Below are 27,275 nucleotides of genomic sequence, written 5' to 3'. Positions count from 1 at the left end.
TATTAACGATCTCATAGTCTCTTTCATTTTCGCAAGGATGCGAACGATTTTCTCCTCACACTGCAGTTTCTGTAAAACAATAAGAATCAAGAACTTCGAAAAATAAAACCTTTTCAAATTACGCAAATTTACTTCTTTTTAGATATCTTTAATTTGCTGCTTCAAATTGGCGTTTTCCTTCTCCATACTGCTCAAATGCCTGACCAGTTTGTCCAATTGTTGTTTCGCATTCAAAGACGCATCGCGCAAATCTTCGCAGTCCGTCCTTTCTTTCTGTAAATTCTCATTCACTTCGTGTTCACTGAAAACAAAGAAATAACAGAAAAACGAATTGGACTCACGGCGTTAATAGTTAAGAATTTCATCTTGCTCTTCTGCATAAGCCAGCTGCAATTTCACACGCGACAATTCATCCACTCCTTTACGATTCTGATGTACGAGTTCATTGATCTTATCTTCGTAAAACGTCTTATCCAATGCACCATCTAATTCAAACAATTAGAACAAATTTGTTAGATAATTACTGTTGGCTTACCTTGTGTATTCTTCAAGAAACTTGTTTGCAGTGACTTGTCTAAATCCACATATCTTCTTAGAAATCTATTACCAAAACTGGATATAAAAATATATATTTTATTTAAATTTTTGATGAATTTCACAAAGCAATCACCAAGAAATTTTCTTCAATAGTCTTAATTTCGTTTCAATTTGATGGCAAATCATGAAAACATTTCTTTATTAAAAAAAACTTTATTAAAACATATCTGTAATTGATATTTTTTGAAACATTTCATTCACATTTTTTTTTAAACAAATTTGATTTCATAGAAATATTTACTGAAAATTTGTTTGATTTTTGGTAATTTGCACTTTTTGAGACAAATTTCTTGTACAGTAATGAAAAAAACATAAATTTATAGAATTTGAATAAACATAATAGTAGGAATATTTGAATATATCTCTACTATTCACATTTTTTTAACATATTTTTAGAAACTAAATTTTGTATTTACACTTTTCACATCAAATTATTAAAAAAAAAAAAAAAATTCTTAGATTTAGTTACTTACGATTAGTGTTTAATTTAACAAGAATGAACATTCCATAGATTCAATCTGCAATAGTTAAAAGCAAAATTATATTGAGTATGTAGTAGCTTTCTCATTGTTGAATAAAAGAAAATATATTATAGGAAAATTACTGTAATTGAAATGTGATATAACTTTTATTTATCATTTTTATTGACCACAGTGGAACCTCGCTTAACTAGCATCTCGCATAACGAGCATTTCGCTTAACTAGCAAAATGAATTGTACGAAAAATGACTCGAGCGACGTTTCGCATAACGAGTGACGATGAGTATAGAACTCCAGGATTGCGCGCCTGCTACATCATTTTTAAAACTTGTGTACACATATTATATGTATGTTTGAATATGTTTCACTATACGAGTAAAAATACGGAATTTTTGGAACGGATTAAACTCGTTAAGCGAGGTTCTACTGTATTCACTAATTTTTACTTGCAGTCTTAACAGATATAGTGTTAAATCTACTCACACTTCTTTTATTCGTTTTTCTACCGGTCAAATTGACCTGTACTTATTTAGTTTCTTTCATTTATATACACTTTATATGTACGTAAATAAAAATTAATTTTAATATATATATATCTTTTTCACTTCATAGATTTTCATAGTTTTGTAACCTTTACAATAATTTTTCGTACGTATCAATCTGAACTTTTATTTGTTGATAGTCTTTGTACATTTTCTTTTATCCGGCAATTCTTGGTAGCTACCTGAAATAAAAAATTCTGCCTTGAAATTTTTCCTTCGTTGTTTCAAATTTGTATGAAATGAAATGAAAAATGTTATGAAAAGCTTTAAAGTTTGATAGCGAAATAATAACGTTTAAATACTTGAAAATTGACCAGTAGTGGTAGGTTCAGTGTTAACAAAGATGTTGTAATTGCAAATTGTATAATTTAGTTACTCTTCCTAATGGAATTTGAGCGTGCAGTATATCACCTATGCGTTTCCTTCGTTTGTGTAGATATATTAGACGGTTAAGTTAAGATAGCCTGACTGACCACAAACAGTGCGTGTGGCACACTTTAAGATTGATTAGGAAGAAAATTAAATGATTCGATCGCAGATCGCGATTACCTAAACTAATTCCATAGTAAAAAAAATAAACGTATAATAAAAAAATAAACGTTTTATAGAACGCACGCTTTAAAATGCATTTCATTACATTATAACACGATATATTTGAACTAATTTTTCATTTAATATTTTCTTGTGCATATTTAACAAATATTTATTTAGACATTTTTTTACCAAACTGAAGTTTTTCTGCATAAGTACACCACCTTTTCTCTATTCTTAGATATCTTAATATAAATATTTTTATTCACAAGTTTTCAACTAACAGTTACATTTTGTCAACATAACATAAAACTGTATTATGGTGAGTATACACTATTGAGTATAATATAAATGAAAAGTAAAGGATGAAATAATAATAATTCGATTTTTGTCCACAAATTTTCAACTGACAGTTAAAATTTGTAAATATGAAATAAAATAAGTTACACTTGAAAATTTTAAAATTAATGAAATTTACTATATTATGGTGAGTATACACTATTGAGTATAATATAAATGAAAAGTAAATGATGAAATAGTAATAATTCTATTTTTGTGCACAAATTTTCAACTGATAGTAAACATTTGTCATTAAAACATAAAATTTGGTATATTATGATGAGTATACAACATTGAATATAATATACATTGAAAATAAAAGACGAAATAGGAATAATTCGATTTTTGTCAACAAATTTTCAACTGACAGTAAAAAATTGTCAATAAGACATAAAATATGTTTTACATGAAAATTGGAAATTAAATGATATTTACCATATTATGGTGCGTATACACTATTGAGTTCAAGGTAGGATAAGTGGATTGAAGTGACTGATGTTGGATCAGTAAGAATGTATTTACATTGCTCGTATTATAACTGATTGAAACTATTTTGAAGCAGATAAAAATAATTAAAAGAAAGTAAAAATATTAGGAAAAATAATTACGCTATTATTAGTTAATAACTGTTATCTTTTAATAATAAATCATTGAAGTAAAAGCATTGAAACTAAATTACTGTTTAAATTAAGCTTGTTAATTTGATGTTGCTGTAAGTGAGGTAAAGAAAATACTGTTAGTTTTATCGTTCGAAACGAAGTAATATATCAATTACTTGTCATCTGATTAAATAAAGTATGCGTCGAGGGTGCCGTTAGTTTCTTTTCGCTTTTATATGCATTTTGTTACCAGGGTAAGAACTTATTACGTCGACCTTATCGGCGATTCCCTTATAGAAATGACGATTTTACGGCCGAGTCGCGGCTTTAACAACTACTAAAAAGCTATTTTTAAGCAGATCTTTATTATCCATTTAAAGGGACCGTAATAGAAACCACCTTTCGTGGCGACGCTCGATGAACGCAAATGAAAAAAAGATTACAAAAATCTCGAATGTTCAGCCAATAAAGTATTGAGGTAATACTGAAAAAAAATAATAATAACAAGCAGCTACAACGTTAACAAAAAAATAATAATACAGCTCGACGTGAATTTTAAACCGTATTTTCAGGCAGGTGTGTCGTTACAGAAATAATTTCAGCAAAATTTTATTATGCTCACAGCGGCGAGAGAACGTAAAAACTTTAATTTTTTCCCGCACCAGCAGAGTTTACGACCCAATTTCACGAAATACACACTAATCATCATACAGCCTGATACAGTTTCACAATTGATTTTCTTCGTATTTAATCTAGCTTGTTCGATATTTGATTTACTGTTGCTAGGATGCAAAAACAGCGTGTAAATCATAGGAATAGTTCTCTGTTATCGACGCTGTGAAGATTGCTTCGTGAGTTATATCCAGCTTCCGCCTCTGCACAGAACTACTATTACTATAAACTTGCAACTTTATTCCTTTTGAACGTATATCTGTTTATCTTCTGTGGATTGTGGCGAAGCGAAAAACATTCCTATAGTGGTATGGAGTGTGTTATGCGAGTCCTTTGATTAGAGCTGCGAAAGGAAACTTGGCGATATCTTATGGGAAAATAAGAGCCCGAGGGGATATTTATTGACCGAGTCGGTGGGGTCTTGGCTCCGGTCGTCGATGTTATATTTCAACGGTCGACCGTTAAAGGGGAAACAATATGACATTTTTAATATAGGAAATGTTGTTTTGACCCGGGGAACATCCTTATCGGGGGCGAAGATGTAGGAAGTATTTCAATCAATTCTCTGCAAAGATCCAAAGATACAGAACGCAAACACACACGACACTCGTAGCCCAACAACATATGGTCTTATATTATTTTTCTTCCGCAGATTCTTTCCGATTGATCGGGTTCAATTTGATATAGGCTATAAAGATTCAGATAAGAGAAAATAGAGTTTCGTCTATTGATATCGGTTTCGTCTTCGCTAAGTCTACTTATAACAAACAACAACTTGTGTTTATTTAGTTTATAATATGGAACAAAGAGCTATTGGCAGTAGATCTGTCTGCCTTTTATAAAATATTTAATTATATTTACTATTATAATAAATTTATGATTATTTGAATATTAACAAATCATACGATAATTTGTTTGTACAAATGACCGAAAGACTTCATGATTAATGATGTTAATTATAATTATGTTAGTGGTGGAATTTTAAATTAATGAGTATACGTTTTTGTTTGTGTTGCAGATCAGGATGACCCAAAGAAGTGGAGGTGAAGGTAGCGGTGGATGAGGACGGGGAAGACCTACCAGCACGGCTAGCACAGCACCACCCAGCCAACCGTCCATGGTGGGTGACCGGGACGGCGATGGGCTGGCCGTGCGGTGGGACAACACGACGGCGGCGGCGGAGATGGGGGAGAGAGGAAGAGAAGTGCGTGGAGGCGGAGGTGGAGGCGTCGTCGTCGGTGCGGCCTCTGCCTATCCGATGCAGACCTCTCCGCCGTCGGCGCCACCGATGCCGCAATCGTTGCCTCTACAATTGCAGAGGCCCTACTCGCGTTCCATGTCCTCCTTGCCCCCCGAGCCCTTCATGATAATGCGCTCGAAGGCGGTCAACCGTCGGGTATGCATCAACGTCGGCGGCGTCAAGCACGAGGTCCTCTGGAGGACGCTTGATCGTCTGCCGCATACTCGCCTTGGCCGCCTCCGGGACTGCAATACGCACGAATCCCTCAGTGAACTCTGTGATGATTACTCCCTTATAGACAACGAGTACTTCTTCGATCGCCACCCGAAATCTTTCAGTTCCATATTGAACTTCTACAGGACCGGCAAATTGCATTTAGTTGATGAGATGTGCGTGCTAGCTTTCAGCGATGACCTGGAGTACTGGGGTGTGGACGAACTGTATCTAGAATCATGCTGCCAGCACAAGTACCACCAACGGAAGGAGCACGTGCACGAAGAGATGCGCAAGGAGGCAGAGTCTCTTAGGCAGCGCGACGAAGAGGAGTTCGGTGAAGATAAGTGCTCGCAATATCAAAAATGGCTGTGGGATATGCTTGAGAAACCGACCACTTCGATAGCAGCTCGGGTAAGAGAACCCGTCGACAATACACCCTTGTATAAAGGCATGCATTACACAACAACCAATAGAATAGTCGATAAAACGCGTCTCGAGTGGCCTACCTTGTGTAGCTTACATAAATTCCATTACGACCTCACGAAAGTATCGACCTTAAAATATAAGAAAAAAAGAAACACACATAAAAACACACACACAAAAACAGTCAATACAAAATTGAAGAAAAAAAAAAGAGTCAAAGAAGAAAGACACGCCACATCAAATTAATAATACATCATACATCATTGTTTTATCTTTTCATCCTTTTCTTCAGATCAACCGTAATTAATTAATGAACTAAAATCAAAGAAACAAAATTAATATTTACTGCATGCAATTAGTAGCTATCTCCCTTTTTATCTACTTCTCTTTGTATCTATCTATCTCTATTTAGATTATTAACGAATAGCAAACTTATAATTTTCCTGAACACCGAATAATAACTGTTTTTATGCAGCCACCTGTTCTAGATGTCTACAGCCATAAAATGAAGACGACGAATGTATTCGCTGTTCTCGATGAATTAATCTCTCTTATTTAATCGTTCTCTGTGTGTTTTTACTCTCTCTCTATCTTTTTCTCTTTCTCCTTTTTAATTTCCATACGAAAAGAAAACGAAAAGAGAAAAGCTTACTATCTATTTTTGTTGTTACCTTTCATTTTGACTATTTCATTTTATTTTTCTTATCCTGTATGATTTTTTGTGTTTTTTTGATGGCAATGGGCATACGCAACAACCAGACCGCGCAATCGCGAGCCCTCCAAAGTGCAGTGCTTCTCGTAGCTGGTCTTCTACTCCTCATTTGGTCATCAACATTATTTTTCATTTACCGAAACTTATGTTTGCTCTTGATTTCGATTATCTCAGCTTTATTGTCATCAAAATTTGCAGTCTTAGAAAATTACGAAGACACACCATTTAGAGATGTAATATTGTTTGATCGAAATCATTGTTTTTTTTTGCTTATGAACGATGAACACATATTTATGTTGTGTCATACTTTGTGTTGCTCAAGCCAAATGATGGATTAGCATTTAGACCAGTTATGATTTGCACATGGGTTCGAGTTTTTGTACATTGCTTCCTATTTCAATACCTGAATGTTGCAAGACTACTTACTAACAGTACTAACGTTCGACAGGCAGACGACATTGACTGGACAGCTTTTGGTATATCCATTCAATACAGAGTTTTCTTTGTTAATCGATAAAACGCTTATGTGGTCACTCTCTTTTATTCTCACAAACAAACCACCTCTTTCTCTTTTCTATCTCTAATGCTGCACACATCTATGTTTCTATATGTTATACTATAGCCAGTCCATCACAAATTACTTTTTACTTCTTGGACAACACTACACACTTATTTATTTTCCTTCTACTTCTATCTCAATGTAGCCGCCATTCGCTTCGTAATTCTTAACATAAAAAAAATATATCTATATCAAGCGATGGAAGTATTATCCTCATATCACACGTTTGCGATTTGTTTCAATTTTCGTTTACATATTATTTACATTTTTCTTCCAAATTTTATGCAGACACAGCACAATGCATCACATCGATAATGACTTTGCAAATCTAAACCCAAAAAATAATGAACGGAAATTTCAATCTCAACCAAAGCTTGTATTTTCTCCATTCTTTTGCCAAATGAATATGTAAAGCCTGAAAAATCTAATATTAATCATGTCGACTGATCAATTCATATACATTATTCAGTTGCCATGAACCCAAAGAAAATCAATATCTTCATTTTTCCTCTTAGTTTTCTTACATTTTCAAAGAAGTAAATTTAAATATTATTACTATTTTAATCAAATTTCTACTTCTTTTCTTGTATTTACCAAAAAAAATAAGCAGTATTACTATTATTATTGATATGCATAAAATTCAACAAAATGTTATTAGAATGATTTTATTATTCTGTATGCATTCTATTCGAAACATGAAATATAAATGTCTGTCACGCGTATCAACTAGTATGTATGTACACATGACACAGTGCAATAGCAGCTGTCGAAGTTAACGGATATCATCATAACCAATAGCAGTTTCCACGCTTTATAAATATTTATATCTCATATCACGGATAGAGCGAATGCAACATAACTGTCATTATTAAATAAAATCTATTCATAAACGTTTATAATTGTATCAAAACTCTTAACTTCAAATTGTGCAATAAAAGAGAATTTTCATTTTGAATTTTTATAAAATTTAGTTAAATTAATATTTTTTCAATATTTTCCAATCGATTTGCAATATGACTAAATTTATTTGTTGATGATGAAGTAGTGAAATATTTTGGTTAAAGAGATGTGATGCGTTGTTATGTGCGAAGACGATAACAAATATGTGTTGGCTATAAGTGCTTTGTTTGTTCAATGTTTTTACTCTATCTAAATGTCTATATCTGTTGTGTTACGTTTTTATAGTACTCTACTCTTTGTTTTATGATTTTCTGTTTTATGTCACTTCTTAGAACGTCAATATATTATCACGAAAATCACTTAAGAACGTATAAAAAATGATTAGTATTTGAATTTTGTCAGTCTGTGTCTGTTTCAATCAAAATGTGTTGTATTGTCTGAGGCAAAAGAGTAGCACCGTAAAGGATTGAAAATAAAAAGTAATGAAAGTAAATAAATAAATGTATGTTGAAATAGACTGACAAACGACGAATTAGAACGCAACAGGATGGATAAATATTGGATAGGGATGTGATTTACTTGATAATTATTGCAGGTGATCGCCATCATTTCCATCTTGTTCATAGTGTTATCGACGATCGCTTTAACACTGAACACGATTCCGAGTATGCAAGTTACCGATGAAAAGGGAAACGTAAATGACAATCCGCAATTGGCGATGGTCGAGGTAGTCTGCATCACTTGGTTCTCCCTCGAATATATCCTGCGGTTTAGCGCATCGCCGAACAAGTGGAAGTTCTTTAAGGGCGGTCTGAATATCATTGATCTGTTAGCAATACTGCCATATTTCGTATCGCTTTTCCTCCTGGAGACCAATAAAAATGCAACGGACCAATTCCAAGACGTCAGACGTGTCGTGCAGGTGTTCCGCATCATGCGAATCCTGCGTATCCTAAAGCTCGCCCGGCACTCGACCGGTCTCCAGTCATTGGGTTTCACCCTTCGCAATTCTTACAAAGAGCTGGGTTTACTTATGCTTTTCCTCGCGATGGGCGTCCTCATATTCTCGAGTCTGGCTTACTTTGCCGAGAAAGAAGAGAAAGATACCAAGTTTATCAGTATTCCGGAAACCTTCTGGTGGGCTGGTATTACCATGACCACGGTCGGTTATGGCGACATTTACCCAACTACGCCACTTGGGAAGGTCATAGGAAGTGTATGTTGTATTTGCGGTGTCTTGGTGATTGCGTTGCCCATTCCCATCATTGTCAACAATTTTGCCGAGTTCTACAAGAACCAGATGCGGCGCGAGAAGGCCTTGAAGAGGCGCGAGGCCCTCGAGCGAGCCAAGCGCGAGGGCAGTATCGTATCCTTCCACCATATCAATCTTCGGGACGCCTTCGCCAAGAGCATGGATCTTATCGACGTTATCGTAGACACAGGTACGGACGCACAGCGGCTTACGAACATCCAACAACACACCCTCTAACTATCTAACCATCTTTACCTTTATCTACATTGAAACGCTCTATTTCTCTATTTCTAACAAACACAAATAAACAACTCTAACTCCATCCAGCGGTAGACAATTTCCGTTTCCATTATTGCTTCAATTTCGTTTCGCTTTTTCACCCTTCGCCCCTCCTACTAATAAATTAAAACCGCTCCATGCGAATAGTACATGCAGTGAGCAACGAGTATAACGCTACAGAGTTTTCCATTTATTTATATCCAACCCCAACCACACACACACACAAACATATACACACACCCATATATACAAAAACATCCGGATTACGGGGGAGGCCGGCCTATCGGATCATTATCAATAACGTTCAGATTGCATCATTTAAATTCACCAGTTTCCTATAAACAGATCCGACCGGTTTCGCAACAGAAAAACGCCGAACATTGATTTTCTTTTCCTGCAACCACTATACGAAATTAAATTACAGCTGCGATGACTTTATATAGAGGGTTCATCAGATAACTGTGTTTCTTTCCAACTTGATTTCACGATTTTATTTACTGCACATTTAAAACTTTTTTTTCTCAGTTCACTCACAATTACATTAGTTACTAAAGCTCCATTCATCCACAAAATAACAAGAGATTTATTTACAATGATTCAATATTATTACAATTAACATATTTAACATATTTATTACATAATAAATTGTAACAGAATTTGTAATATCATAATTAATGAGAGTGAAAAATATAAAAGTTTATTAGAAACTAATCTTTTTCATTATTTATATACGTATATTGTACAAAATTTCAGTCAATTTCACTTAATTTATCTATATAGTTTACTTTTATGTTACATAATTTGAAAAATGAAATTTTAAGTTCTGAACTTAATTGAAATAAAGGCAATACAATTATGTTTATTATAGTTAATATTATTATATTATATTATTTTGTATAAGAAATAATTATAAAATTTTCAATTGAATATTTAAAAAAATCAAATATTTTCAAGTTCTTTTCTTATATATAACTGGTTATATGAATTTTCGAATTAAGGGATATGATTAAGGATAGATTTTAATTAGGAAAATCATGAAATCGAGATTGACATGATCCCTCTATACAAGTAAAAAGTATTGTCAAGTCTAATTCTACAAAATACATTTTTTTTTAATATTAAAAAAGATATTTTCAATTATAATACGTCAGTAAATTACATTTCGCAGAAGAAAAGTTAATTGCATTCATTTCAATATTTTACATTTCCTGTTAATTAAGAAACGCCGTCATCAGCAGTTACAATTAACGCGCGAAAATGATTTACATTTATTTAAAACGGCTACGGCTCTTTCGCTGCGTGCTTGAAATACAGAAAATATGAAAATTAAATGTAAATCTCCGAAAGGACCGAAACCCCGCAGGGTGAACTGGTTGATTCGCCGCCTCTCAGCTTAAGAAACATCAAATTAACGTCCATCCGCACTAATTTCTAACATTTCTCGCAATTAGTATCAAATACATATTAATTTTAGATACTTGGAAGTATATAATCTAATGTACATTGATCTACTAATGCAATAGCTCAGTTAAATTACTTCTGCATGCAGCATTTCATTTAGATGATTAACTCTTATTAAATATTTGGTTTCGTATCTCTTATGATTACATAGAACGTATTTGTAATGTTGAATTTACCAGTTATTTGCGTTCGGTGAAGAAATGTTCAAGTTTAATTTGCGGAGAGGAGGATTTTTTTTAAAGGAATTATTTGTAGCCCTCAGGATGCACGGAGAAACTTTCAAATTAAATTATGGTTTCGTGCAGGAAGTTAGTTCGGTGATTTCAAAAATTAAATTGAATCTCTTTTTAGGAGATTTCCTTAATTAACAATCGTATTATAATAAATTTTATTTAAATTAGACTTTATTAAAAAAATATGTTTTCTATGTTTGAATTAAATATACTTTTTTTTTGATATAAATTATTTATATTCAATTTAAAATTTTCAATATAAAACACATATACCCGATTTACACGGGAGATAATTTCTTCAGAAAAACGTGTAAATCGAAATTTTAACTTTTTAAATGTAAAAACGTGTAAATCGAAAATTATGCAAAAACGTATAGGATAAGTTATTTTCAACATTTGTAATAAATAAATAGCAAAAGCGTGTAAAGAAAATACCGTGTAAAACGAGTGATACTTATAATATATTGTTCAAACTTTTATTAAAGAAATTGAAACAACTAATTTTAATAATAAAATTCATTTGGATAATAATCAAATATTTACAAGATACGAGATTTAATAAAAAAAGTAAGGCTCCTAATGTAGTATTTTCACAAAAGAAAAATATAACATTATGTGATTTAGTTATAGTTTTGGATATTTTGATATGAGTTCTAATATTAATTGGAAATAACTTTCATTGAAATTCTTAAGAAAAAAAGGTTACAAATCCTTAAAAAATATTCTCTCCAACAAATATTGTAATTTTTAATATATTTTATTTGAAGTTTTAAAATCTTTTTAAAATCGTAAATAACTGGAAATTTTTATGAACATGAAGTGTTTTCTAATACAATGGAATTATCAAAGTTATAGATATATATATTTGATAGTCGTTGTATTTGAAATTACATTATGTTTCGCATTCATCAAACTAGAATTCGATTTATAAAGTAATTATATTTAAGAAACATAATATTAATAATATATTTAAGTTAGTGAGGTGTGTGAATTTGTTTGGGTTTTGATATGGATATGTAGGAATCCTGTAGCAACTATTAGCACAGCTTCCGTATCTCTCGGCGACGAGTTTTAAGACGATCTGTCTTCTTTCCTAGGTGAAAAGAGTGCCCTTATTGGTGGAAACGAAGACAATCGCCGAAACTCCTAAAAACCAAAAAGTTTTCTTTATTATTTTGATTATCGAAAATGAAAAGAAAAGAAAGAAGCAAGTCGCGGATCTCCTGTCCAAGAAAAAAAAACGCATGCGAGAAGTATATGCTTTTGAACTACCTCTCTCGCGTCTCTCTCTCTTACTCTTACTCTATCTCTGTCTATCTCTCTCTCTCACACACTCTATTTCACACGATTCCTCTATACCTTTATATACCTTGAACATTGAAGTGAATTTTGCACCGTAAATTTTGCGATGAATCCCTTCTGATTTATGATTTCTTTGGGGTACAGCAAAACCGTCTTAATTATGTACATAAATTACATGCGTTTTCGCTTGTTTGCAATGTATTAAAATTACGAGAACAAAACGAAAACGACGGCAGCAGAGTAATAGTGATCGTGTTTCGAGTAGTCGTGATACGTGCCTACACAACTACTACCTAATTATTAGCTTATATATTTATTATACAACAAGATGAAGTAGTTCACACACATACACACGCGCAGGACTCGTTTTCCGTTCTTGTTCCTGTTGGAAACTCTACTGTTACAATTTTATTTCTTCCTCACACTACCACCACCAACCACCTACAACCACAACCAAACTCCTTCCTGGTCTGATATAATCTTGGGGGCGCAAATTACCGGCAATGGCAACGACTTATCTATCTATTTATACGTATGGCAATTCACATGCTGCATATGTATACATGAGTAGATACGTGTGTGGAAGCACATAACAGAAAAAAAATATATATGATTGGTTTCGATGAATGGCAAGAGATTTGCTGACCCAAAGTGTTATCGTCAGGCCACAACATATCACACCTCGACGGGAATAGTACCGAGGGGGACTCGACGACGGGCCGAAATCCATCGCAAACGGGTTGTTACCGAAACTACGATATTTTATCAAACCGACATAGACGTAGCAACTCTTCCCAAACTCCCTGTCTTCCAATCAATGATGGACCTCCAGTTCCAGTTTCACCAGTCTCCCAGAAGCGACTCCTGGACCTCGCGCCGCCCGAGGAACAGCAGCAGCAACAGCTGCAGCTGCAGCAGACCTGTGCTATGGCTCCGCTCGCCCAGGACGAGACCGTCCTTCTGCCACCCACGCCGAAAGGATACATATCGCCAGGGGTAAGTTTTCAAATATACCTTTTCTATTTATTAACTCTACCAAATATGAAACCTATATTTATCTTGTACTTCTAAATAAACTAAATTTCTACTCTCCCCGAGGACTTTCATAAGCTCGTTGTACAAAAAAAATACGTATTTCTCAATTGAATCTTAATTTGAATAATTATACAATTCAACATAATATCACTCGAAGTTATTACATTGCAACAAACTAAGTTACATCTCAATTTTGATTTCATCCATGTGGTGCATTCAATTATGTATGTATATTCTAATGCTACCGAAACTTCCTATAAAGTTTCTTAATCAAATATGATCTATCAAATTATATTGATTATTACGATATTACTATTAAATTTTGATTACATTATTTTCAATATTTTTACTATCAAATAAATTTTTAATTAATACTTACTCAAACTACTTTAAATCATAAAAAACTTAAAAATAAATAGAATGTTTTAATGTTTTAATTAATTATTTTGTTATCATTCAAATACAATTTTTAGATTTTGATGTATTTCTTATATAGAAAACTTTATATTTTAGTACATTAATAATATATAATACACTTTTGTAATAAAAAAATTATCAACAAAACCTGGATTATTATAAAATTTTTTTTGGATTCAAGTATTTTAAAAATATACATAAAGTAAATTAATATTTTTTGCTTACCAAATTACAAATCATTACATAAGTAAAAAATAAATGACAACTCTCTTAATTATGGTTACATTAAAAATGCAATGCGTTATTTCATGTGCAACGATCTAATGACACCTCAGTCACTTGTTCTTATTATTATTTATTGTTTTACATGAAGACATGAACATGTTTGTGATGCCATTGCATATACTCAGTGAATTGATTATTGGTGTCGAATGCCTTATTACAACCATACATATATATATTTGATCCACTCTTAGCAAATGTATTGCAATATAACATGTCTATTACCATTGACGTAGCTTCCTCCTCAAATCACAAACGAATTACGCTTCAGAAACTTTGCAGCAACAACTTATCTCATTGAAGACGCATTTGCATTCACCCATTGACTTCTTTGCTCATTCTGCTAATTAGACTGTCTGTAAACCCATTTATCGCGAACGAACTTTTTGATCAGCTCATTTGCGAACTGCAGATTGTAATAATTGTAATTCTACGCTTTCCGCTTTTCATATTTGATTTTGCAATGAAAGGCTAAGTCCGGTCACGAAAATATTAAGCGACTGCCGTTTTCAGTGGTGGGTCAACAGCCATTTTCAGTTTGCACAGTAAATATCGGATTTCGCTGAAAATACGGGACGACGGTTAAATATAATTTCGGAGATGTTTAGGAGCGAACTCGATCGGTTGTTCAGTGGGTTTTATGTGCACTTCGTAAATGGTTTGCATACAAATATGAATCGACGGGTTGTTATTACCGTATAAATACGCTGTTATACCGGAATGTAATCAAATGATAGTGTTCAGGAAATACATTATTAATTTACAGAAAGCATTTAGTAAATTATTTAAGTTTACTATTAGGGAATTACACAAAATGTTATTTAATCATCAAATTAAATACCTTAAATATATATATTTGAAAAATTATTATCAAGATAATTAAAACATATTACTTGCAACTAAAAAGTATATTCTCAATTTATTTACATTGTTTTGTATAATTAACACATCAATCAATATGTTCTGATCTAATTAAGAAAAACTCTCTTTTAATTTATCGATGCCTTTTTTGTAGAACGATTTGTCTTTGCTCTCAAAATAGGCCTCAGTTTCTTTATTTGAGCCAAATTTCTTTCCCTTTTTGATTCAACTGTGTAGTAATAAATCCATGTTTCATCCATTGTCATATACCAATGCAAGAATCTTACTAGTTGCTCAAATTTTCTCACGCAATATCACTTTACGGTCTTTGAAAACTATTTTGTCAACTGTTATCATGTAATCCGGAACAACTGCCGATTTTAGGCATACCATTCAATAATACTTGATTTCCCTGATGCAAAGTCTCTATAATGCTTATCAAACTATTTGGCTTCAACAGTACTTTTCCCCATCAAAAAACAATATTTAATCAACATACGAAATTCTTTTTTATCCATTGTTTTGAAAAATACAAAACTGTATTACTAGAACCACTGTAAACTGTAAACTAATTGTCAGAATGTCATGAAATTTTGACACGTATTGTTTGAAGGTTGGTACTATCCAGAAATCATGTGGGCTTATCAATTGTATACCTCATATATGTGTCAGATCGGAGACTTATTGAGTGATGTGTTAAATGCACTTTTTCAGTGATACAAATATTAATTATGAAAGGATATAAATATTGACATGAAAATTCTGCAAAACGCTACTTTTATGAAAAGCAAGCGATCTTAAATTAACAACTGCGATAACTGCGTATGATATTTTGTTATATAATAATGGTTTACTTACGATTTAGATGTAAATTTAATTATAATATGAGCATTTTTAAAGAATTTACTTTGAAAATGATTTGGATTAAAATTTTGAAAGTTATTGCTGTTGAAAGTTTCTAAAGTGTATTTTGAATAATTCGCGTTCGTGCTGAAGTTTGTGTATAACATTTAACCGAAGATAACCGATTGAGACCGCAGTAAGATTAATTTGAATTAACATTTTATTTATTTTACTTTGATTTTGTTTGCCATCAATATATAAAAAAAAACCGCCCCCCCAAAACCCATTTGAGTTCCCCCATTTAGTTTATTTCTCTTTGCTCTCTATGCTATGCTACTCCTGTGTTCGATCTGTCTTGTAGGCGGACAGCAAAAAATCTGATCCCAACAAGAATAAGATCGAGAAAATCGACGAATTTCCTAGCGAATTCGAATGTTGCTTTTGCACCTCGAAGGTAGTATTGCCCTACTATTTAATTTATAATTCATTGCGAGCTTTTATAACTATGATTTACATATATTATTTCTATTCGTTATATTTTCCTTCACCTCTGTTTATTCGTTTTTCACTCACATCGACTCATCTTCTCTCAACTCACAACTTGATCATGCAGAGAAATATTTATATAACGACAATGAGTCTCACGTACGAAGCGCGCGCTTTTTTTTCTTTCTTGTTGTCACAACTACGACGATTATAGTCAAATTACGAACATCCTGTTGAAGGAAGACTCACATAAAATATCGCAATTCATTTAGCTTGCATGGGGCATGTGGTTGTTGTTGTTGTTGTTTGTTTGTTATCGTTACTATTATTGTGGTTACTGTACTCCTTATGTGTGTGTGTTAGCTTGAACCTGAAGAGGTGATGACGATGTTATCTTCACTATTCAACAACAACGAATATTACTCAAATCAACTTATAATAACAACACGATGTAACAAGAAGCTTTTGTTAATGAGAATCCTTCGTTTCTTCTTTGGTTTTATTTTTTGTTATTTTTTTATTGTTATTTATTGTTTCCTTGAGTGTCTTATCATTTCGTTTCATTTCTTTCGTTTACTCATGACGAGTCGTCGTGCAGTTTTGTTTTCTTTGCGTTCGAGACGTAAGCCTGGTGGTAAAATTGCAGGAATGCAAGGGACCGTGTCGAGGGGAATGCATTCCACTACAAACCAAAAGCGTGTAGCTACGACTTTTTGAAATGCTCGATGCAACTACAGGTGAGTTAATTGATAAACAGACAAAAGAAAAATAAAATTTAACCGACGATAACGAAGCGATTAACCAATTACGAAGACAAGAAAGCGAAGATTATTTAATAGTTTTCTTTTAGTTTTTTCTTTATTATTTATTTAGTTATTTGATTTAATTTTCTCTTTATGAATACAGAGATTCTCAAATAAATGAATTATACTTATATTGGTGATTCATAATATGAGTCTCCGATAGTAATACAATAATTTTATAAACTAGTATATGTGAAGTATTTTGTATACAACTTTGAGTAGTTCAATTTATATAACTTAAAATACTTATTATTACATTCTAGAGAATTATCTTATTGAGTTATACATAATTTGGTTATATCTATTACTGAAATGATTTAAAATTCAATTAAACTTATACAGAAGCAAACATTATAATAATATGAATGCAAGAAAATTGAGTACAAAAGTTTTTTTGTTGATTCTGATTTCGATACTAATAATAAATGGTTAATAATTGAAATGAAATAAGAAATTAAACAACAACAAAATGAAAGTTATAGTAAAACAATTAAATCATTATTTTTTTATTAATTACACAAAATACCATAAGAATTTTTACTGATCAAAGTTAATGTACAGGGTGGCCCAGTTGTACTGCAACCAACTTAAAACTGCTATAACTTTCGAACCGTTGGCAATGTTGTGTCCATATTTTGCCTAATGATAGCTGATTTTATTGTTTACGTGAATGGAGGAAGATTCCGCAGGTTCAGATTCGTGCAGCGTGTAACTCGATTGTCGAATTCAAAAAAATTAATTGTTTTCCAACATTTTTTTTGCTTTTGGTTCAATAAAATCCAATTTGAAATAAATAACTGGAAAGTTTCAGTTCAATTGGGCCACCCTGTATATGATGAGATATGTTTTAATAATAATACTTTGTTTTATCTGTTCAAAATCATATTTTCTTGTCACGGTAATTTATTGTTGTTTGGATAAATATCATAGAAATATAACAATATTTTATATTATAAGAAATATGATCCAATATCATATAAATAATTAGTACAAAAATATTTGATATGAAAAGAAAAGATCTTTTAATTACTTTTGTTTTCAAATTTATGATAGAAACTAAATTTAATTTATAGAAAGTTATATAACTGTTATTAAATTATTGTGTTTGATAGAGATTCAAGTTATTAATTATTATGAAGCGTGTATATGTTGTTTATTTTGAGATGTGCTGTATGTACGTGGCAAACGCTAAAACTGAAGAATACAGAAGTAAAAGTCGGGAAATGTTGAAAGCAGGTTGGCTAATTATTGTTTCTAGAGAGCACCGCATTGTACAAAATAAATTAGAGATGGTCGAGAAAACGTGTCGGAGCCGAAAAGTAAATTGATTTTATAGAGTGGCATGAGTTTCAAACGAAGGTTTGTAATATGTACATTTTTTTTGAATATTGCACGCTATAGTTGAGAGATTAAAAAATATCACCATTGCACGCACGAAAATATTTATTTCTTACTAGTTAACCAATTATATATATAGCTTAAATGACGAGTTTTCTACACTTCTTTATTGTTTTTATTCTTTCAACACGATGCACGTGTAACTATAGCTGGTAGTTTACTCTAATTACTCTTGCAAATTACGTAAACGAGTTATCTTTAGAGATACAAGAACACATCTAGGTGCTCCCTAAAAGAGAGACTATTGTAAAGTAAAAGAAAGAAAAAAAAAAACCTATATACATACACATATAGAGGGTTCAGGTTTTAGGGGCATCATCTCTAAAATACATCGGGTTTTCGGAATACATTTTTGTGAGTTTGGTAATTCCGCAGGATTTCAAAGAGTTCGTTGACGCGGAAAACTTAATGCCACTGGCAACGAGCGACTTCCGTAACCCCGTCTGCCTGGAGATGAGGACGCTGAAAGGGGAGGCTGCGGCCTTCGCGGAGATGGACGCCAGATCGAAGCCACTCTTCCAGTACAACAATAATAACAACAACAACAATAATAACAACAACGGAGATATGGGCAGCATGGACAGCTCGGACACGTTTGCCAGCTGCAACACGCATCCGTTCTACTCGCAAGGTGATCTTACTTCGGAAGTGGCGGATCCGAGCTGCGCCATCGATAGCAATCTCTATGTGAATCCTCTGGACAAGAGCGGAGAGAATAGTCCGGAAGCTACGACGACTCCGGCGGCCACGGTACGGCCTGCTGGTGTCAAGAAATCGGCTTCCGGGGATACGGCTCTCCGGAGTTTAGCCACGTCACCTATGGATGACCATTACAGGGAGTTCTCGGCCCTGGATAGGGGCAGCAGAGTCAGCCTCAACGAATCGCCCTTACCCAAGCAAAGTCGCCGGACACGATTCCAACAGGTACGTTTTTCTTTGGGGGGTTTTTGCAGGATTTCCTTTTTTTCTCAATGAGTTAATCCCATCCAGATTAGATAAGCAAATAGGATTAGTTTAGGTTAAAAGTGTAATTGCCTGCAATATTTCAAGTATTTTGCTAGATTTTTTATTAGAACAGTATAATATATGTAAATGATAATATCTCTATATTTGCATACACATCAGGATCATTACAATATATACCAAATTTATTCTCTATGCAAATTATTATAATTACGTCGTTAATAATCATTAATACTTTTCATCAAACTTTAAATGTAAATGTAAAATCTAATTATGGTAACAGTATTTTACACTACAAAACCATTAGGAAGATGTCTAGCTTAAATTGATAGGAAAAGTTTTATTATTAATACATAAAGTTTCGTTATGAGAATATTCTAAAACATATTTATATTCATCAAACTTTTCTAAAAACATATTTATTCTTTCGGTAACTAATTCAATATATTATTATAAAACTTATATTTAATATAAAAATTTGAGAAATAAAAGGATCAAACTTCTATTATTATTTTTATTAGCAATCATTTAAGATATTCTTAATATTACATTTATTATAATGTAAAGATGCATTTATTATAGAAGAATAAATCAATTATAGTTTATAGCACTAAATATAGTTAGATGTTTTACACTTTATTTTAATTTAGAAAAAAACAAGCATTTGTTATAAAGAAAGGAACTAAAAAAAAATATATAATTAATTTAATTTCTCTGCGTGGTTTAATAGTTATGAGAACTAACAATGGGAAATGGAAAATCGACATTTCATCATAATTATTTATACTTTATATATTTCACTGAAAAATAATTTTAAAATAATGTTCTCAATTGAAAATCAAAAGTTTTCAAATTATTATCAATTAAATATAATAAATTTTCTAAAATATTACAAAAAAAAACAAATATTAATTTCTCTTTTAATAAACTAAGAATATTTTGGATGTGTAATAGTGATGTAAAACTATATAAAATGTAATGAATTACTACTATTAAGGAAGATGAAATTAGTTTAAATATAATTTTATTAACTAATGTAAAGAGAGTAACGAAAATGATGATGGTTTCATGATGATAATTACATGTTATTTAAGTTCGTTTAAATACAGTAGAACCTCGCTTAATGAGCACTTCGCATAACGAGTATTTCGCTTAACGAACTAAATAAATTATACGAAAAATGACTCGCTTAACGAGTAACGTTTCGCATAACGAGTGACGATGAGAAGAGAAGTCTCGGATTGTGTGCTTGCCACATCATTTTCAAAACTTATACACATAATATGTGTATTTTTAATATATTGACCATCTTCGATTTTCTTTGTCATCTTTGATTAAAGTGGACTATACTTTGCAAATATAATTTGTGTTTGCTGTAAATGCAAAACACAAATATATTGTGTCCAACCATTATTATAATATATAACATAGTGTGTACTATGTTCGCTTTTTTATATAAACGAATATTAAAAGTTAAAGAAACCTCCACCAAGTCCCCGAATTGATACAAGTAATATAAACAAATATAAACTCACTTCACTTAGAAAACAGTATAAACAGTATCTGGTGTTAGTGGTCATTCTAGTTGTAACTTAGTGTTGTTTGTGATCACAAAATTTTCAAACTTGTGTTCAGACATGTTATTTGTGATTTTTTTTGTGCAAAATTTAATAACACTGGCATTTCTCCGAATAAAAAGCTAAATATAAAAATAACCATAGATATGCAAAGCAAAATCATAAAAAATCGAGACCAAGTTATACTTTTTTTCTCCGGCATGGAACGTATTAACGGAATTTACATTGGTTTATATGGGAAAACTTGTTTTACTATACGAGTAAAAATCCGGAAATTTTGGAACGGATTAAACTTGTTATTAGTATTACAATAATATACAAGGAAAAGGCATCTAATTCGCAAATATTTAGCTTATCATTGCGCAACTAATAGGAAAACATAAAGCTAACTGTGGAATATATTTGTATGCCGTTTATGGAGAATACGTGTTTATGTTGTGCAAACATAATTATCATGAACTAATATTTTGTAAATCGCGCGTCAAAGAATTTATCGTTTGCACATTGCAGAGTGCAGTTTACCGCAATCAGAAAAATTACGAATGGATTACTGCGCTTTCAAGATAAAAAAAAAAACGGTGTAATTAAAAATTTAATTACGAACGTTTGCAATGCGTCGAAGGTACAAAATAAATGAGAAAAAAAAACTTTTACTGCGATTCTAGAAATTCCGTATTTATTTTTTAATGATATTTGGGGACAAATACGTCGGATGCTTCGATGAAGTTGTTATTTACGGAAATGTAGTTGACGTTGGATTGGAAGCTTTCGTGCCCAACCCAGTCCATTATCTGTGTACGGTCGATCGAAGGAAAACAAATTTTCGGAAGTCGTTATAAAAAGTGGAGGAATTATAACAACAACATGTTATGCCCGACCGCACGAGGTGGGGCATTATGTAAACCTTTAAGAAACGCACTCTCTGTTGCGGATAGTGCAGGTCCATTAGATGTAAATTCGTCTGGCCTCAATCCAATTGTTGTTTGGCGCTCAATCAATCAAGGAAACGCTGGTCTCTGGAAATGGACGTGCAGGAAGAAGGAAGACGAAAAAGGAAGGATGACTATGCAAGAAAGGAATAGCGCGCATGGAATAGATTAAAACGTCGATAATTATCCAGCTCGCATCGTGTGTGTGTGCAGTATTTAACCTAGATATTACCAAACCCTAATTATTCAAACGGAATTCTATGTATAGTACAGTCGAGGTGGATTTTCTACCGACAACCACCCTCGCGCCATAACCACCCTAAGCCCAAAGAGGCATTATCTTTCGGAAAATCCATACGATTATAAACGGCCTTCACGCACGCATTTCCAACTCCAGACCCAAGAGAATTGCACTTATTAATTAATCCTCCTTTGATTACACCAGAGTCACGGCAGTCGTCCGAAGACGAGGTTCGGGGATGCGTTCGAGAGGGACTCGCAGGAGAGCCTGGAGAAGAAGAAGAGGACTTCTTTCATTCCGACGAGAGGATTGGCATCGGCGACGCGGATCATCAATCAACATCTCTTCGGCATCCAGAACTTGGGCGGATCCAGAACAGGTAGGGATCGGCGCTTCTTTATATTCCGGTCACGTTCGGAATTGCTTTCATTTCCCACCGACTCGATAAAATAATTCCGAAGGGAGGGAACGGAGGCGATGATATGCCGCTTCCGCACGCGATTCCAATCAAATCCACCCATTAAGATAACTTTATACCAGTGCCTCTCAACCTTTCTTATCTTACCCACCAACGCCAATACTTTTTCAAGAAGTTTGATCATTTCTGTATGTTAAATGTAAAAAAAACTAGAAGTTACTTAGTAAGTTAAGTTTGAATCAAGTAAGAAACTATGAAAACTATAAAATATAGCCAGATATCTTAAGTTAGATAAATTTACTAAGGCTTTCCAAAGTAATTGCGATTACTGAAGTTATTCATTAAACGATATTTAATAAGATTTTTTAATATTGACGTTAGTACTTTAAGCTAACTAATGTAGTTATTTTTAAATCGATTGAAAGCACGTGAGGATGATTTCTTTTGTTCATTGCACAATTGTTATATTTTTATCATCTTACGTATATCTATAAGTATACGTGTGCATTTTGTTTTTGGTTTCTTTTTAGGGAAGAATTGTGGAAGTAAATCGTCTTTGTCAGTAGATTCGATTGATAGCAGAGCGAGCCCGCAACTAGATCACCACCGAAGATCAAAGTCTATATTGAAAAAGTCGGATAGCAGCGGATACCGGAGCGCAGATCCGGAGAGCGAACGTCTCATCTCGGATAACACCAGTCTGGACGTCGGATCCGGAAGTGAATACTCACCGAACAAGAGGTTGTCCTCGCCGCCCCTGAGCCAACGCTCGGCGTGCCATCGTAGGCTCACAAGGATCCCGCCGCCGCCACCACCCTACCAGCAACAGGAAGTTGACAAAAACAGGACTATGAAGTCACCGTTGTTCCTACTCGACGATATCATGAACAGCAAGGACAAGCAGACGTGTAACGAACAAGTGGTCGGGAATAAATACAGTGTCGTTGATGTGCCGCTTTACATTTGCCCACCGCCTCCACCCATGGACGATCATTCACCCACGGAAGAGACAAGACTGTTGCTGCACACCACGACCTCCCTTCCACCGAACGTCCAGATGCCGGCCAACTCTGTAAACAACAAGACACCGCATTCTTCGTAGCAGTCACAGGTAATTTTCATACTATTCTTACTAATAATAGTATAATCGGGTTTCAACCAACAAGTCTTTCGAAATGATGCCATGTATTAAGACTTGATACTCTATAAATCTTTTCCTTTATACACAGTTTATAAATTGTAATAATGACATCCAAGTAGTCACAACACTATTATTAATACAAGAACAAATTTTCATAATTGTAACAAAAAATATAAACTTTAACTCTTAACTTCTTTATAATACCTTTACTACTTTAAGGAAATAAGTAAGAAAAAAGAATATATAATATAAAGACAGCTGCGTATTTAGCCTTCAGATTTATTAATAATATGTAAGTAATGGAATAAAATAGTATAGTATTTTAAATGAACCATTTCTATACTCAGCAGCCATAAATTTCAATAGAGATTCTTAATGGTAGATTGTTTCCTTTCATAGGAAAGTTTAAGTGGATATAAGAAAATGTAAACAACGGGGAGCTTCATAAACTCTGCGGAATGGCAATAACGTTAAAAATATTACTTAATTAAAATACTTTATTGCAGTTTTCTTTAATGCAACCTTCGTTCACATAAAAATTCATTCACAGATTGCATCGCAAAATATCTCAACTCAGTGTACGCTTTCGTGCTAGAACTAAACTATGTGTGAACTTCAGTCACTTAATCAATCTTACATCATTCATATAAGGAATTGTTGTTACGTAAAGAATGATATAGCGATAATATTATGTTTCCTATGTATGTCTTTTCATTAACTTTTTTTTTTAATTATGAGTTAATAATCCTTTTACTTTTTGTACAAAACAGAAAAGTCACGTATTGTACAAAAGTATTTAAGTATTTAATCTTTAAATAGAAATTTAATTAGTTTTACAAACTAATTTTTGATGTAAAAATTTACCATTTCTGTAAAAACTAGTATATATTTTAATTAAATCGAAGCAGGTTGCAGAAAACGTAATGAATCCGTTCGGCAAAATCACGTTGCACAATATTTTTTTGTTGTTTTTTTTTACTCCAATGGAAACGAAATTAATTAAAACCGTTCAATCGCGTAAACTCGCAAACAGTCCGCTGATTCGTTCAACGCGAAAACACGGAATATCGAATATCCGTTTCGCTCTCTGAACAAAATTAATTCCATATTTAATACTATTGATAGATTATATATCTATGACATAACTGATATAGGTGGAATATTTTTCATATTCGTTGTTTTTCAAAGGTTTTCATAGATTTTCGTGTGTTTCCTTAATTTATTTAATTTACCTTAAAATCTTTAATATATATGCAAATGCTTTAATTTGCAAAAATTTTCGTGATTTTATATTGGATTGAATCAAATATTTGTTAATGAAACTTAATATTTTTAATAAAAAGAAACGTGTTTTTATTCAATATTGAAAATGATGTTTTTTGCTAGTATAATACGCATTCATTGATATTTAATATGTGCGCATTATACTTGAGATTTTACTATAACTACTATACAAATATTTGTTTGATAACTTGTAAATGCCTGTGGTTTGTTTGCAGATCTCGCGGAGTTGGAGATGCAGCTTTGGATTGGTGGAGTGCTAACAAGGAGGAAACAGAGCCGAAAACGACGAAGAGAATGGTTTCTATGTTACATTTAGTGTTAAGGTATTGGAGTGCTTGATCGATGTGCGTTACGAAAACTGAAAAAAAAAATCTATGTAAATGTACGAAGAGAGAGGTACGCAGAAAAAAATGTATGGTAGATGACGCATAATCAAAAAAAAACGAATTAAGTGCGAGTGCTTTAGTTACGAGGAGTTTGTTATTAAGTTTAGGCTATTAAACTATTTACTAAATCGGGGATCGAAGTGGTCCCTCGTCAAAAAATTACGTATGTTGAATGATAATGGCACAGTGTACATAAATATATTGGCCAAGCTTATTTTTGTCTGTGATTTAATTAATTTTAGTGGTGAAGAAGATACTAAGCAAAAGAAATGAATAAAGAGGAAGAAAAAAAAACGCGAGGAGGAAAATGAAGAAACATTGTGAATATTAAACTTAATAATATTAATAATAATAAAAGAACAGTTATTTTTTAATTATCGAAATAACTATTTTCAGCGAAAACGTCGTTTTCTATGAATATATACGAACACTGCATGTAATATGTCTCTTATTATTAAGATTTAGTATGCCCCTAACGTGCGGAAATTGACCTCAAAGTTAATCATCCCTTGGTGGAAACGTTCCATGAACTTTGAGGGCGTTTCTCGGAAAACCTTCGGAGGATACCAGCATGTGCTTGTGTGGATGCATTAAAACTATGTAATAATAATATGCGATGTATTCTGAAACGAACACAACAACAAAAGAAATATATAATGATGAAATGGAAACACTAATCAAAATTAAAACTCTCGGAATGTTCAAAATCAAAGTCAATCGATTTTCTTTCTCGTAGCGTATTTGAAATCAACGATAATTTTATACTTAATTTCCGACTTAGATCCGGATCGTGCGCTGCATCTAAACGTATTTCACCAAAAGGTTCAATGTTATAGGCGACTTTACAAAAAAAAAATCCCTTCGGAGAAAATTATGGGCAAATTAATTTAATGGAAAAAAGTACATTCACTCTGTAGTAGATTTTTTCGGAAAGAAATATTTTGAAGAAAGTATGTGCATATATTACGAAACTGTATAGATTATTATTATTGTGTGTGTGTGTGTGTGTGTGTGATAGAGACTCTTGTTGTGTACATGGCTTGCATACTAAATCGTTTCTGTCTCCCTCCCCCCTCTTCACACCCATGTCGCATTACGTAATTCCCCACCAGTTCTCTCTTCATTTAATTAACATCTCTCGATTTACTTTCTATTGTAAAAGCAATATGCAATAGTCAATTCATACTCTGTACAAATGGATGGAAGGAAGAAAGGATACAATGTTTAAAGTGTATCATACGTAAATATTGCTTTTATGATATCTACTTTAATTAACTTCTTCATAACGCAGGAATGACAATGTCTAGTTTACTAATATTATATAAACAAATTAATATATATATATATAAAAATGAAGCATATATTTCTGCAAGAGAAATTTCATTTCGATCTTTGAACAAATTATTAAAAAAAAGTATATATATTATTTCAAAATTTAAAAATAAAAATAAAGCGGAGGAAATATTGCAATATACTTATATGATAAATATATTTAACAAGAAGAATATTAAGAAATGTATAAAATAACAAAAGCTGCCGACTTATATGCTTGAAAACTCTCTATTTTGCTATTTTACTAAAGATAATCTTTACATGTATAAAACTACCACTAAATTATTAAAAAAACGAAAAATTGTAAATTAATAATGAAAGGAAACGGCATTTGCACATATGAAAATTTAAACGAAAACTGGAGAAGTAGCAAAATAGATTGAATTCCTCTAAGTTCAATTCAATTAATTATATATTAAAACGTTTATTTTAATTGCTCATTTATTTTGTTTTGTTTGTAAAGAAGGTTAGGGCTTCAAAAAAAAATGTACTTCACTATTTCCATTCCCTTTCGTTTCTTAAAATTACATATTATACATTTG

The 27,275-nt window shown here is 32.5% G+C and overlaps 1 protein-coding gene across 7 annotated transcripts in view; it reads left to right on the top strand.

Annotated features, from left to right (window-relative positions):
* LOC108557059 (potassium voltage-gated channel protein Shab) overlaps positions 1-25,726 on the top strand; it is a 140,261-nt gene extending 114,535 nt beyond the window's left edge. For 3 of the 7 annotated variants that reach the window (XM_017913441.1, XM_017913443.1, XM_017913442.1), the window contains 8 exons: positions 4,779-5,627; positions 8,406-9,252; positions 13,002-13,333; positions 16,137-16,229; positions 18,838-19,386; positions 22,377-22,551; positions 23,121-23,701; positions 25,231-25,726. In XM_017913441.1, the coding sequence (XP_017768930.1) occupies positions 4,878-5,627; positions 8,406-9,252; positions 13,002-13,333; positions 16,137-16,229; positions 18,838-19,386; positions 22,377-22,551; positions 23,121-23,692 (3,318 nt within the window). In that variant the 5' untranslated portion in view covers positions 4,779-4,877 and the 3' untranslated portion in view covers positions 23,693-23,701; positions 25,231-25,726. The remainder of the gene's footprint in view (positions 1-4,778; positions 5,628-8,405; positions 9,253-13,001; positions 13,334-16,136; positions 16,230-18,837; positions 19,387-22,376; positions 22,552-23,120; positions 23,702-25,230) is intronic. The other 4 variants (XM_017913446.1, XM_017913444.1, XM_017913445.1 and 1 more) reach the window with 4 other exon arrangements.
* The last annotated feature ends 1,549 nt before the right edge of the window (positions 25,727-27,275 follow it).

The sequence above is a fragment of the Nicrophorus vespilloides genome, unplaced genomic scaffold (assembly GCF_001412225.1).
Source record: "Nicrophorus vespilloides isolate i.1.1-1 unplaced genomic scaffold, Nicve_v1.0, whole genome shotgun sequence".
Taxonomy (NCBI): domain Eukaryota; kingdom Metazoa; phylum Arthropoda; class Insecta; order Coleoptera; family Silphidae; genus Nicrophorus; species Nicrophorus vespilloides.
The sequence above is the reverse complement of the archived record's forward strand: the minus strand, read 5'-3'. Positions and strand labels throughout refer to the sequence as shown.